Genomic DNA, 14888 nt, shown 5'->3' on the forward strand with positions numbered 1-14888 from the left:
GTCTCTGACGAGCAGTCACCAGCCACATCGACCTGATCAGTGTTTGATTGTTGTGTCTTGTTGCTTTTCTTCTTTTGTCTCTCCTCTATCCACTCACCCCAACCGGTCGAGGCAGAAGGCCGCCCACCAAGAGCCGGGGTCTGTCGGAGGTTTCTTCCTTTAAAGGGAGTTTTTCCTCCCCACTGTCGCCAAGTGCTTGCTCAAGGGGGATTTGTTGGGTTTTCCCTATGTAATAATATTGATAACAGTAAGGTCTAGACCTTACTTTGTAAAGTGTCCTGAGATGACTTTTGTTGTGATTTGGTGCTATACAAATAAAATTTGATTTGATTTGATTTGATTTGATCTGGGAAACAGGCATTTAAATTATGCTGCCCAGATTTATAGACAGTATATAGTAAGTACATTTGCAGTATGTGTGGGTTTTGCATTACTAATGGAAAGTGATGGTTGATAATGAGCAGTGCAATATACTGTACATTGCATTTTTTTATTTTTATAAATAGCTATATCATAGTCTCATCTGTTCTGCTTTAAGTGACACAAGGACACAGACGACAAAGATTTGGCCCTGTATAGTATAACAAAGTCAAATCTTTGACTCTTTACCTCTTTTAAATATAAAGCCAAATGATGGTGAAGCAATATTAGGAGTCACCCACATGCTTACTGGCTTGGTATGTGTTTTAAATTAAATGTTATAAAAGCATAAGGTCAGAGAAAACAGATTCATGGTGGCTAACGAATTGATGTTGAGGCGAAATACACTTGGCTTCTTCTTTTTTGACTGGAAGCAAATCATTTCTTATGCTTTCGTAAGGGGGTGAGAGCTAGATGATCTCAGGCTAGGGTGGCATTCATGAGGGAAATCAGAGTAATCATTGCTGCCACCAAAACTCCCAAATTCCCCAAATCAACATGACACAGTGTGATTTTCTAATGTGCGGTGATGTCTTGACAGATACTGTTCATTTAAGAGTAATCTGGGGAAATGCCTCGCATCCCCCGGGGGATCTGTAAGACTCACTGAGCAGAAAGTGCTGGTTTTAAAAACAACTCTTATCACTAGGCTCGTGTCAGACTTAGTTGTGTGTTTTTAAGCACCATTTTCAGTCAGGGACCGCGGCAGCAGGGTTGACGCTGAAGATCTCATCTCAAAGCTAAGCTCAGAGTGGTCTAACAGCATGAGTACATTTGAGTACATAATTCAAGGGAGTCATAACTTGCGTGACAACTGAACATGATGAAAGTGTATATTTTTGAATGGGGTGCAATCCCATTATGCTCTACTTAGCAGTTCAAGAGAATATGGTTAAGAACAAATGAATCTTCACAACAAATTCAAAAAACTTCTGCAAATGCGCGCACACACACACACACATGAACATGCTGTACAGGTGCCATTTATCCGTGTTGTGTTGGGTTTAATGAGGTCCTATTTTATGCTCATTTGCATCCCTGACAGTGATACCCTTATGTTGTCACATTTTCTAAAAATAAAACTAATTTAATCTTCCACCAGTAAGAAATACATTGATGAACTAGTGCTTTGAAGCGAACTGAGCCTTTATGTGCCCAGTGATCAGAATGAATCTAAACTGTCAAGTTGTGCTTTCCTACCAATACCCTCATTATAATGGAGAGAGGCAGGGATGAGACATATGCTTGACTCTGATCTACACATCTTCTGTTTCTCTATTAAGAGTGCAATAGATTTCCTATACTGTCACATTAAGAAAGAAAAGGATAAGAGGCAGGTTAGGGTGGCTTTTAAAGAGAGAGTGGGGTCAACAGTGGATGAGACGAAAATCTTAGTTATATGCAGCATCATATGCAGCTGGATGTGAGAAAAGACTGTAGTCAGGTGTAGTGGAACAACGTGATGCGGATGCTGTCACTACCATTACTGGCCAGGAGGAGGAAAAGGGAGATCATGTTGGAAGGAGTGGACAGGGCTTTGGTATGAGCAATGTACCTGTTCCATCACACCACAACACTTTTTTGTATGAAATGTTGTGTGTTTCTGCAACAGTTGTATCAGAGCAGACCACTACACACACAAGTCCAGCTTCTCACTATGATTGAGAATCTGCCTAGTAAATATAGCTTTTTAAAAGATGGCTCCTCTGGGAAAGTGGCGGAGAGTCATGAACGACAAATAGTGGAAATGTGTTTTTTTCCTAAGGGAACAATTCTGACTCCACTGGATGAGCATGTGCAGAAAGAGTATAGATTTTCTGAAATCAAAAACTATTTAGAAAAAACACCTCAACAACTATTTTTTGGATGGGTCACTTGTCTTGTACATTTGGGCATGTAGTGGTCTGTTTTTCCTTCAGGTTCAGCTCAGATTATGATTGTGGAATTGCTTTATTAAAGAAACACTCTGCTACATAATTACTGCATCAACTTCATTAATAAATAAAAAGGCTCTCTTCATACAACTTAAATTGTATAGACTGTGTGTTGCCACCTGGAGTGATGCCTGTCTTTTTTTGACTCTTTTTTTCTGTCTCTGCTCACGAAATGTCTATTTTTAAGACCAGTGCTTCTGTAATCATTAGTAATACGTGGTAACTAAACTGAAGGAGATTATTTAGGTGGTTCTTAGTTTTTGAGAGGCTTATTGAAGTACTGAAGTACATAGCTGAATGAAATCAGGTCTCAAATAAACACTGATCTATGATCTATTCTTACCGCCATCGTGCAGACACAGGGAGTGATGGAGAAGATTTTATCATTGTATATTACAGCCACCTTTCCAGTGTCTGGCAGTATGACACAATTAAATACTCCATTACTAAACTTATGACCTCACACTGTCCTCTTCTTTGTTTATGACCTTAAGTAATTATCTATCAAAACGGGGGAAAAAACAATATATAAATAATGACACTAAAATTAGGTTTTTGTTGCAGTAGTACTACCATTTTAAAACCATTCAAATCCCAAGCAAATCATTTTGTCAGAGTAATATTTTCCACTGTTCAGGTAATGACAAGTAAACAGTGCATGCTATAGTTTAGTGCATTTACCAAAACACACTGAAAATTCCATTAAAACAAAACAGCATTAAACTGTATGAAAGCTGAAATGAAATTTGAAATGACTGAATGACAAGACTTATTTTTTAAAAAAACCATCCCCTGGCCACAGAAATAAGCAAACAAACAAAAACATCAGCCAGTTATTTGGTAAAAAAAAAAAAAAAAAAATCTCTCACTTTTCTTATGTTAGTTTTTTAAAGGTTGAGTCACAGCACTGGAAGTGGTGGTGAAGCATGGAAATGGAGCCAGAACTCACCTCGAACTTTGCCTTTTGAAGCCATCACTGGAATTCCAAAGTAGACAAGAGGGATTGGATAGACAGCAAAAGAGGCAGATGCCAGAAAACAGGGAGGGAAAAGGACAAAGACAGAAGACAGAGCAACAGATTAGATGACTCTATGAAGCACAGTGTGCCTGCATCAGTCTCATACAAGCAGAAACGGCATTGTCTTTATCTTGGATGTCAATCATGAGTGCTGAAACCCCCCAATTGTTCAACCCCAGAAAGAGATCGTCCCGATTTAGCTCATCAGTAAATTGAGACCTTACAGTGTGACATCTTTTAATTAGTTGTGTCTCACCATCTAGATTATCCAAGGAAGCTTGTTGCTTTCTAATGAGCTTGCAAGGCCCATAAGGATATGGACATACTGTAGATATCATGTTGTTGATTAGAGAATGCTGTGCTTCATTGGATATCAAGTGGAAATTACAAACTCTAAGAGAATTTTACAGTAGATGATCATGTTGTTAGCTGATGTCTATATGGCATCAGTTTTATATGAACATGCAGAAAGTAACAATTTGATGTGTGTATGCTCAGTACAGTCTACAATACAGGCATGCAAGCACACACTTGTGCACCATCATATTATGCTGTGAATGACAGCACTGTAATTCGTGAGGCGACGCACAGATAGGACTGTTGTCTAGAAGAGAATATACCATAATGTGGGAGGGTTCAGCAAACAGCTTGGTGAAAACCATATAGGCCAGATATATAACCATGTATTAAACCGAGAGAACACAACACAGAGGACCTAACTAACAGCAAGCGCATCACCTTTGAGACATCCTTCCAGTAAAAACACAGAGGCGAATCAAACAAACAACACGGATTGTCTATCGGTGTGCACATGTGTCTGTGTATTTGAGAGTGTATCCCGAGGGAATGGCTCTTTATGCTTCACACACACTGCTTTGTTAAATTGATGGATCTATTGGAATGCCTCCAGTGAGCCTGAAAACCTGTACAGCTCAAAGAGACAGTGCCTAAAAAAGAATGCGAAAGGAAGAACAAAGAGAATTTCACCGCAGGTACAGAGTCTGCAGGCTATAAAAATTATTGTTTTCTTTTCGATTACAGATTTTTGTACAGTAAATTACTCCCTCTTTGCACAAGAAATACAGAATTCTTTATTTTGTGTGGTCAACCCACTAGGTTAATATGCTTTAATTGGTTTAAACTCATTGTCAGAGAAAGAGCAGAAAGTAATCCCGAAAACATGCCTAGGGTACAAACCAAACAGTCTGACCACTCTTTCGACTCACACACACATTGTTTTGTTTGTATTTGAGTGTCAGTGAGTCTTGATAGCCAATTTTCAGTAGCTGATGGAAATGAATATGTTTTGTTAGTGCTATTTCACAGCTCGCCATGGTGCAAGATAGATTGAGGAAGTGAGAGTGAAAAAGAAAAGCTGATGATTTACTGTAGTTTGTGATGAATTCTTAAATATAATTTGCATCCCTTTTTGGTCTGCAGCATCATAATATATACAGTGGGGACCAGAGGGGACAATTACGAGGCAAACAAAAAGCAAAAATAATCATATAAGAGACAAATTCTTGTGAGCAACAAGCTATACTACTTCCCTCTCACACGTGCATGCAAATGCACACGCGCAGGCGTCTAAATTTCACACCTTGCTGCTATGTCACTGGTTAATAGGTGGAGAGACCAATACAGAAACAGGCCAATGAATGTCACATCTCTGCCAACACTGCTTTCTACTCAAGACTGATGGCTTTGTGAAATATTCCCCCAGCAAAGTCTGACCTCGCCTGTCATCCCTGTTGTCTAGGTATGAGCTCCATGACACAACTGTGACTGTGATCTCTCTTAATCAGTACCTATGAACAAAAGACAGATAAAGGAAACAAGATGGAAAAAAAACATATATGTTTTTACAACCACTCACTTGCAAAAACAGCTGAATATTGTATATACACAACTAGAAGGAGAGAGAGAAGACAAACAAAGAAGAAAAGAGCAAAACGGTGAGAGTCTTACCCACTACACTCTCTGCACTTGTATCTCCGAGTATTACAGTTACCAGGCAACCAACACAACAGTGCGGCAAGTCCTGGCAAGATGAAATTGAATAAAGCATTTTTCATTCCACCCCCCCCCCCCCCCCCATTTTACCATGCCATGAGCAGAGTATTCCTAAACAATTACACAATTACCACATTCCGTCAATACTTCTGAGTGGACAGAATTCACCAAAGATACATGATAACGATAAAGATAATCACTTTATTTGGCCAAGTATGTTACACACACAAGGAATTTGTTTTCAGTACAGAACCGAGGCAGCCATCTGCGGCACCAACTCACACCGATGGCGCTAACCATTGTCAGCCATGGACACTCTGACATGTGGACCGCAGGCACCATGATTTGAACCTGAAGGGAATCAGTATATTTTAATCCAACACTCTCTTCTGGGATCCCTGTTTTTCTGTTGTGTCAGCATTAAATATAGGACTCACTATACATTTAAGAGGTGATGAAGGTTTCTCTGTTTCTGCGTAAGCAGGCAGTTGTGTGCTAACATGATAGCTATAAGAAATTGATCATTTGATGGCACTCAGTCTTATGTAACCCCACCAATCAATTGTAACAATTGTTGAGTTGGTATGCAATTCTACATATTTCTGTGTAGAAACCATGGCCAGATTGGTCTGTTTAGTAAAGGATTTAAGTACTATGTTTTCAGATTACCCAGATTACACCACTACATGGAGTATGCAACTCAGGAACACTAGTTTAATAGAGCTGCGAGACTTCCGCTTCTTCGGATGTAAAACAGCCTGCTAAACACACGAAACTAATGTTTCCTGTTTCAGGTTTTCCATGTATATGACGCATCATCTGTCCACTGTTCTCCCCAGCCTGATGCCTGTAACACTTACTTGCTGAGAGTTGGAATTTTTCTGCCCCTAGTGGTCAAAACCCACTTCATGCAGCTTTAATTTCATTCCATGCTTGTGTAAATGTGCAAATAATAGTGTCAAATGAATTTTAAATGCACCTTGACTTAAAAAAAACTGTGATGTGAAGGTAAAACCCCACTTATAAAGAAGTCAGCTGAGTGAGGTTTGTTTGAAATAATCACAATCTACATTACAGAAACATAAGTATACTCTCACCTCAAGATATGCATTTATGTTACTCATAACCATGATTACCTGCTGTTTAGTACCCTACATTTTACAGTGCAAGTATTTACCAAAACCAGGCTTGAAGCTATTGATCTAAGAATCATGAGGAAGTAAACACACACTTAATCTAAAAGTGAGTGACTATGAGGTGTAAGCAGGTTGCTCTCCATCTCTGTAACCACCAGTGGGGAGCTGTCATAAATAAACTGTGTGATAGTTCATGGTAACATCACCTACTGTGACACGCATACACATACACACATATGCTTTGTTTTCATGCCTTGTGGGGACTTTAGATTGACTTACATTCATTTCCTGTAGACTTATCCTAACCTTAACCATAACCACTACTTGCCTGACCCTAACCTTAAACCATGTTGCCACCCTAAAATTCAGTGTGCCTCTGGTCCCCACAAGGATGGCCAAGTCCCCACAGTGTGAGTGTGTTAACAGGTTTCAGTCCCCATAATGTAAGAAATACAAAGGCACACACACCCACACACAAACATAGAAATGATCACAGTATCCCCTTAGGCCGTAAGTCTCTTGGGAGGACATGTTCTGTTGCAACATCCTTCCTAGTTACCTATTCATTTCCTTCTCCGTTCTTCCCCCTGCAACTTATGCTCATTCAGGAGTTCGTCTCCTCTGCCTTTACATATTCACTCTACCTCCACATTAACTCTTTGCTCTACTGTCTCTTTCTTTCCCATGCTGTATTTCCTTCCCCCTTTGGGCCACCTTTTCCACAGTGGCAGATATATTCTGCACCTGACATGCAGTGAAAAGCCTATGGAGATCGATGTGTGCAGCGTGGCTCTATGAGCTGTCACATGGCATGATGGAGAGTTTAGCTTATCTTTCATACAGCAGCAGCTGTTTTGCCGTATGTTTGATGTACTCCAGACCTTTGGAATCCAACCAATATTCCACCGGTGAGCAGATTGCAGTAAAACCTTAACACACTCTTTGTCACCTTATGACTTGGCTGTACATAGAGCAATCAATCCAGGCATACAAACATAAAAACACTCTTGTGGCACATACTCTAGCCCTACACACACATGTGACTATTTTGAAGAGAATTGTCAGCAAAATAGCTCTGAATGAATACAAGAAAAGGTATGTATACTTACTGTAGCTTGATTTAGCTGCAGTTGTATTTAAATCTCATTTGATCTATCATAGCTTTTGCTAAGGGCTGCAATTCATCTCAGGGTAATAAAGGAGATGGTAAACAGTGTTAATAGATGGAATCAAGCCTACTTAACTCAGCTTATTGCCACCACAGTGCCTGCTTTATTAGATCTGTCTACGATGTCCTTATTTTCTTGTATTACAGGAAGACACACATCTGTTTGTTTTGTCATTTAATCTAGCATATTTGATTTCTACTCCTTAACACGATTACACATGCATAACGTGTCCACGGTAGAATCATCAACTCATAAAATCTGAATGCCCATACAACACACACAAAGATTCACACAAGTCCACATGGGTAAAAGCATACACATTGTTGGCACATGCACATACGTAGGAACATTTGTTTCAACCTAACTAAAGATGTTATTTTTTACACAATGCAAATAACCGAATCTAGCAATCACCATTACCAGACTGTGTTAATGCCACCACACAGTCTGACCCCAAAAGCTCATTTGTAGTTTTCTATTCAGAAGCACAGTGATCAAATATTTATTTACTGTATAGATTTGCAATCAGATAAAATTATGTTTGTTAAACAATGCTAACAAGATGGCAGCATTAAAAAAATATCTAATTCCAGTAGTAACTTGACTATGTTTAAAGAATGATCGTATCTTGGGCTAAAGTAACTACTCATTAAACTAACAACACTGACTATTGCTGTGAAACAGGAAATAAACAGATGTCTCCCATTTAAAAGTGTTTTCTTGGCGTTTATATAATGTCACTGACATCACCCGATTTGTGTGCCTGCAATAATTAATATGGGAGCCAGAGGTCACCTTTCAGGGGAGAACAGTGTTGATGATAATGCAGACTCTGGCCTACTGATAGGTGCTGTTTACCCCTTCTGAAGCACAATTATGGGTGTGACAACAACAATGGCCATTACACTGGGTAAAAATATTCAAAGCAGGTGAACACACAGTGTGATGCTACACAAGCAAAATAGCAGTTTATGTTAAGCATGTTTTTTTTTTTTTTTTTGAGTGAAGTGTGACTACAAGTTGAGTGGACGAACATAAAGTTGGTGTCCCATAAAAAAAACTAGTGCTTTCACCTATTCAAGACCCATATTAGTGATTTTTCTGGCTTTCCTTGATGAATGTGCACAATGATTTTGTAATATTTGTGTAGTCTTTCTGAAGTAAAAGTGATGAAAATGCAGAGACAGTGATAAATAATGTGTCCAGCATATATGAAAACAGTGAAAAAGGCATTATTACACGTCCACTTTCCAAAGACCATTAATCAGTTGAACTAACCTAAAGTCTAACAACTGACATGGTGTTTAGAACATTGTTACTACAAGTATTTGCAGTCTAGTAGCTGTTGGCCACAGCTTTGAAACTGAAAGCCTGACACAGAGTTTGTATGAATCTGCCACACATTTAGAAACAAGTGCATTGGGTGACAGATGTTCTTATACATTACTAAATTAATACAACTTTACAGTAGAAGATAAAACATTTGAAATGTATACATTTAATAAAAGATGTGTATTCACCTTGATTTTTATGTTAGCCTTGGCTCTGCTTCACAAGTTGATAGCATTACAGTTAGAAATATCTCGCATTTAAAACAGTGCATAGATGGTTTTAACACCGTCAGGATTTAGTATTTTAGGAAGAGGGCTCAAAAACAGTGGCCTGGTGGTTTTGATTTACAGCTCCTCTGTCATTTGATTTCACAGCTGTTCTACAAGAAAGGTCATAAGGTGTGTAACTACAAAAACATGTACACTACAACTAATGTAGACCTTGGACATTTATGTGTACACAGCATACACTCTGAAAATAGCAAAACATAATTCAACAAAATGCACAGGTAAATCTCAGGTTGTACTCACAGAATGCACACCCACTTTCCCATATATCACACCATCCCACACACGACAGCAAACCTCATCAGAAACAAGTGACACTATGTGATATGTACCGCACAGAATCCTGTGCTGATCTTATCCCCATCGTTAGACTAGTTTCATATATCATGTTGATTAACTGGACAGCACAGTGGTGCAGTGGTTAGCACTGTCACCTCACAGCAAGAAGGTTGTGAGGCCTGTGGAGTTTGCGTGTTCTCCCTGTGCCTGAATGGGTTTTCTCTGGCTTCCTCCCACAGTTCAAAGACATGCAGGTTAGGTTAATTTGCAACTCTAAATTGCCCGTAGGTGTGAGTGGTTGTCTGTCTCTATGTGTCAGCCCTGCAATAGACTGGCAACCTGTCCACAGTGTACCGAGCCTCTCGCCCAGTGTCAGCTGGGATTGACTCCAGCACCCCCTCCCGTGACTCACTATAGAATAAGCTCAAAACCTAATGGATGGATGAATGTTAATTAATTGGGACACTGCTAGACAAATGCTTTATATGGATGGAACACAATTCTGAGATATTAAATATCAAAGATATGACATTCCAGATGGCAGAAAAGAAGCTTTTTTTATGTTTAACCCAAAAACTGCAGCTTGCTTTTAAACCCATAGGCTTTGAAAGACAGCTAAAACCACAAACTGTACAATATTTTGTGCACCATGTCAGTAATACCTGTGGTGCCAGTTAATAATGAGTCATCATTTTTGCTGTAACTTTGTACTTACTTGCTGAAGGATCTATGAGCTTCTCTCTGTTTATCTTTACACACAGATATGTGAATTGTCTCAAACGCCAGCGCTTTGGGATTAGGATTGCAAGTATAGCCCGTCTGTGTAATGTCATGCAGTCTTTCCAAGAGATGTAAGGAGTATACATACAGTAAACAAAGAGCATCTGCTTCCCATTTAGAACCACAATTTGCCACCAACAACCTGATTACCCTCTCTACATGTTAGTTTGATGTGTATGCATTATAAGTAGTTCTGTTTGTTATAACGGTACATACATGTTCTATCATGTTAGCACCTCTAAGCCTTTGCTGTAAGATGGCCTGCTTGCTGGCTGTTTATTATTTTATATCTCCCATAGCTACCTCAGTCTCCTGGCAGGTATATGTGCAGTAGGAGCCTTCTTTATTAGATGGCAGTGGGCTTCTAGAAAAATACAGAGCCATAAGTTTGTCTCAAGGTACAAGTGCAAGCCTAATAAACATCCCAACCCTTCCCACACAGAATAAATACAAATGAGAGTCAATGTGAATTGGGACCACTGGGGCTATTTAGAATTCAGAATTGTTGCATAGAAGTCCAAACTTCTCCATTAATATTTATAAGTTATTTATTAGTTTACTAAAAACTGACAAGACAGGAGCATGAAAAACATCTCACTAATCCTTCTAAGTCTAGACTGTGGCTATGGCAGCAATCTATCAGACAAATGTTCAATCTGCTCTTAACATGTTACTTTGAGTAATGTAGTATGCATTGTTTTCATTCATCACAGTGCGATGGATGGTTTAAACTAGAGTGGAAAAGAGGATTGAAACAGAAGTGAGAAGACAAGTGTAGGTTTGATGGTCATCTCATAAGAGCTGTCCTTTGGTATGCCCCCCCCCCCAACAAACAAACAAATACAGGAACATGCACACATGCACTGATACACCAGCACACACAGCACCTAAACATTTGCCCTGTAAAGTCTTAAAGAAATTCCCCCTTGGGCTCAAGAACCACATTTCAATTTCCACAAAACACCCGAGGGATATTGTCATAATGAATCTCCCCAAAAAGAAAAGTCAAACAGGAATTGCTATATGATAATGGACACACGTGAATGCATACACGAGCACAGATGTACACGTGCACACACTGCACACTGTCAAACTGGTTCTGGCATTGGATGATGGACAGTCCAGGTACAGCCTATAACTCAGCAAATGCTTTTTGTTTCCACTGCTTCTTCAAATGAATAGTTTAGAAGGTGGAGTTATATTGTGATAGATGCCTTGGGGGTAACAAATGGCTTCCTCCAGACACAGCTTTGAAGTGGATGCGTATGCCTGCCTGGTCACCAACCTGTAATCTCTAGCTATTCGTCACAGGGTGAAGGGACAGGAGATTTCCACGAAAAAACTTTCAGATAATACAAGCTCCATTTTTTACTCTGTGCAGAGGTCAAATCCCTACAGGATAAGGAGTTATGTGGCAGTAATGCTTTATTCAGCATCAGGTGCTCTCTTAAATTCAAATATATGGATTGTCATATATTTCTAAGGGATTTTCTATTTGGTGGCACCATCCTTACTGTTAGTCTGAGAGCATGTTGAGAAGGGAAACTTTTATCCTCAGTGGAAAGGAACACATAGCGTTTGGAAAATGCCTCCTCCCCTTGATGGTAAGACTTTGATCAAAAATGTGTCATAGCATTTTGCTTGAGCTGAATTATTCAAAGGTCAGCGAACAAAGGCATGTTTGTGCTGTGTTGCATTACAAAGGCTAGAATGATAGTAAATTGGCAAAGTGTTCACTGTGTATCTGTAGGAAGCTGACCGTTGAGCTGCACCCTCAAGGGAGCATTTGGCATCAAACAGTGCAAGCTCCCTGTGTTTGTTAGCACTCCAGCCATCGCAAGGCTCATATTTTTAAACCATCAACTTTATATACCTTTCTATTTAGGGCATTGTGTTTCTGTGGTGTTCCAACAGTTTGAGATGACAATAGACTTCCGACAGGAGGAACCGAAAGCCTGGGACCTGTGGGGCTGTGCAGCCCTTATGTTGTTTGTCTGTGCATGTTTGTGTGTATATATATATGGCATTACTCACACTATGGGGGCCCAAAACATGTTTACGCACTGTCAGTGTGGGACCTGACCTTCCTAAATCACTAAATGTTTGACTGATGAGTTGTTTAGGATGAGGTTAGAGTTAAATTAAGATTAGAAAGTTAGGGCTAGGCCCAATCCCATTTCCTATTTTTTGACCCCTACACCTTGTTTTTGAATTAACCTTCAAAACAAAGTTACAAGGAGCAGTGGTTGAAATCTTCCCCTATGGGACAACCCTTCAATACCCCTGTGTGTTTTTGGTAGTTAATGATGATTAAATAAAAGGATGCAATGAGTTGTTGTTGGAAAGTTTGAATTATACACTGGCATTGTCAGCTTTTGCATGATCTATGAGCATTTGCACAGACAAAAATACAATGATAGGAATATGTTTTTGACACCAGGGAATGTTGGTGGATTTGTGTGAGAAGTGTAGCATCAACTGCAAATAACTTTTGTCATAGTTAGCTTCATACCACTTGGTTTTGAGTCTGCCTTTGAGAACCCTCCGTTTGAAACCCTGCCAATTCGCACTACTCCCGCCTAAAAAGAATCGGCACACCCCTATGACTACATGTGAAAACACAAAATGGAAGGGTAGGGCTAAGTGGTAGGGGAAAGGGGTGAGTTGGGATTGGGCCTTAGAATCTCTAGGAAATTAATGTAAGTCATTGTAAAGATGCAGTAAGCAACCCAAACAAAGATGTGTGTGTAGAATGCTGCAGTGCAATGGATGTCTGTGGCTGTAGCTCACTGGATATAAAGCTATGAAGAAGAGGTAGACGAAGAAAGGGCAGTAAGACATGCATGAATTCATCCTACTTTGAAGTCTATGACTACAGCTGTCACTCTTGACTCCTACATTCTCCTCCATTTTATCCCCTACGTCTGCAGCTTCCCATTTTTGTTTGTTTTTCTAGAAACAATCAGCAGTACTCCATGTGCTGTTCTATCCTTAGGTGGGCCAGTAGAAGACTAGAGGAGGAAAAGAAAAGCGTAGTAGAGCCGGGGAAGAAGAAATTGGCTAACAATGTGTGCTAGTGTATGGCTTGTATACTTAATATGTATGTGTAATAAAATGTATAATTCATACAGTGTTACTTAAAAAGTCAGGCAAGTGTGTGTGAGTGATTTGGATTCACATAAATAAAAGGCACAATGGGGAATGCAGTGCAGTGAAATTTATAATGAAGCTACTGTAGTAAGGTGAGCAGTCCTGCAACATGTAGGTTTCTCAAGGGACTTCAGTCAACTCCAGCTATCCAGGTCATCCAGTCCTCCTCCTACCTGCGCTTCTTAGCTTCTATAGTCAAATTTGTGATAATAATTTCAACAGATCCTATAATCTTTCCTTCATCTTCATTTCTACCTGGCAGGTTGTTTATAGTCCTCCCTTCTGCTTCTCTACATTACCTCTCAAAATAGATATTGTTTTTCTCTCACCCATCAATCTAGCCTTGTACAGGAGCCCCATTGGTAAATGTGGTGAAAGCACAGCCTGTATTATATAGATCAGTACAGAACATTCTCATTTCACACTTTTACTCCACTATTAAAGTGTTATTCTTCAGAGAGAGCTGCTGCTTGCATTATGTAAATTCGCTTGTGCTTCAGCTACTGTAATGTATAGTAGTGCAACTGTGAGCTCACTCCCCTCTGTACCTATGTTAAGTGTATAGTACGATTTATTCAAACAGAACATGGGAACTGCTTCTCCCACTCAACTAGATTTATACCACTGGTAATACTTCCTGGATATTTGCTCATCAATCAATCAATCAATCAGAAACCTTATTGCCAAGTATGTTAAAATACAAAGAATTTGACTCAAGCTCAACGGCCCCCGATGTGCACCAAATAAAATGGAATAAAAAACAGAATAACAAGTAAAAAACAAGATGACAAACAACCATCTATTGATAAATATGCACATATATAGAAGTAAAAAAATTGCTATTTGGTCATTTTGTTGCTTTTATCTATCCACTGATTTATATTACTGATAGTCCATGCTTTGTAATGTTTTCTTTCTTTCTTCCTCCCCTCCCACCTAATGATGTCCATCTGTCTTGTCCTTTAAATTGTGTGTGATTGTGTGGGTGTGCCTGCATCCTGCCAAGCTGGCCTGGCAGGAGTCCTGTCAGGTCGTTGTCCTTGTAATAAGATATTGTAAATGACATGCATTTGTTTTCAACCACCCAGCCAATCAGACGTACATATATTTAAATGTATTATTAAACGTTACAAGTTTTAGAAAACAGGCATTGTGAGTTTTGAGTATCCTGTCCCCAATATCTTCTGGCACAGTCTTTCATTAGCTATATTACTTTTCTGTATGCTGTTTCATTTACTATAAGCAATTTGGTAAACATCTTAGGTGATGGAAATAATGTTTTCCTGCAAGTACTGACTGCAACTGGGTTTCTTTCTTATGCGGTATGATAAATAAAACAGGGCTCTTTTCATACAAACAAATATTGCATG

At 39.4% G+C, this 14888-nt stretch overlaps 1 protein-coding gene across 3 annotated transcripts in view; it reads right to left on the reverse strand.

Moving 5' to 3' along the window:
• Positions 1-14888, reverse strand: part of LOC109959237 (cell adhesion molecule 2-like) — a 210468-nt gene that overhangs the window by 68012 nt on the left and 127568 nt on the right. For 2 of the 3 annotated variants that reach the window (XM_020598445.1, XM_020598447.1), the window contains exon 2: positions 3304-3330. The exons of the other annotated variant lie outside the window; for it this stretch is intronic. In XM_020598445.1, coding sequence (XP_020454101.1) covers positions 3304-3330 — 27 coding nt within the window. The remainder of the gene's footprint in view (positions 1-3303; positions 3331-14888) is intronic. 3 annotated transcript variants of the gene reach the window in all.

Source organism: Monopterus albus, unplaced genomic scaffold, assembly GCF_001952655.1.
Source record: "Monopterus albus unplaced genomic scaffold, M_albus_1.0 scaffold38.1, whole genome shotgun sequence".
In the NCBI taxonomy this organism is placed as follows: Eukaryota; Metazoa; Chordata; class Actinopteri; order Synbranchiformes; family Synbranchidae; genus Monopterus; species Monopterus albus.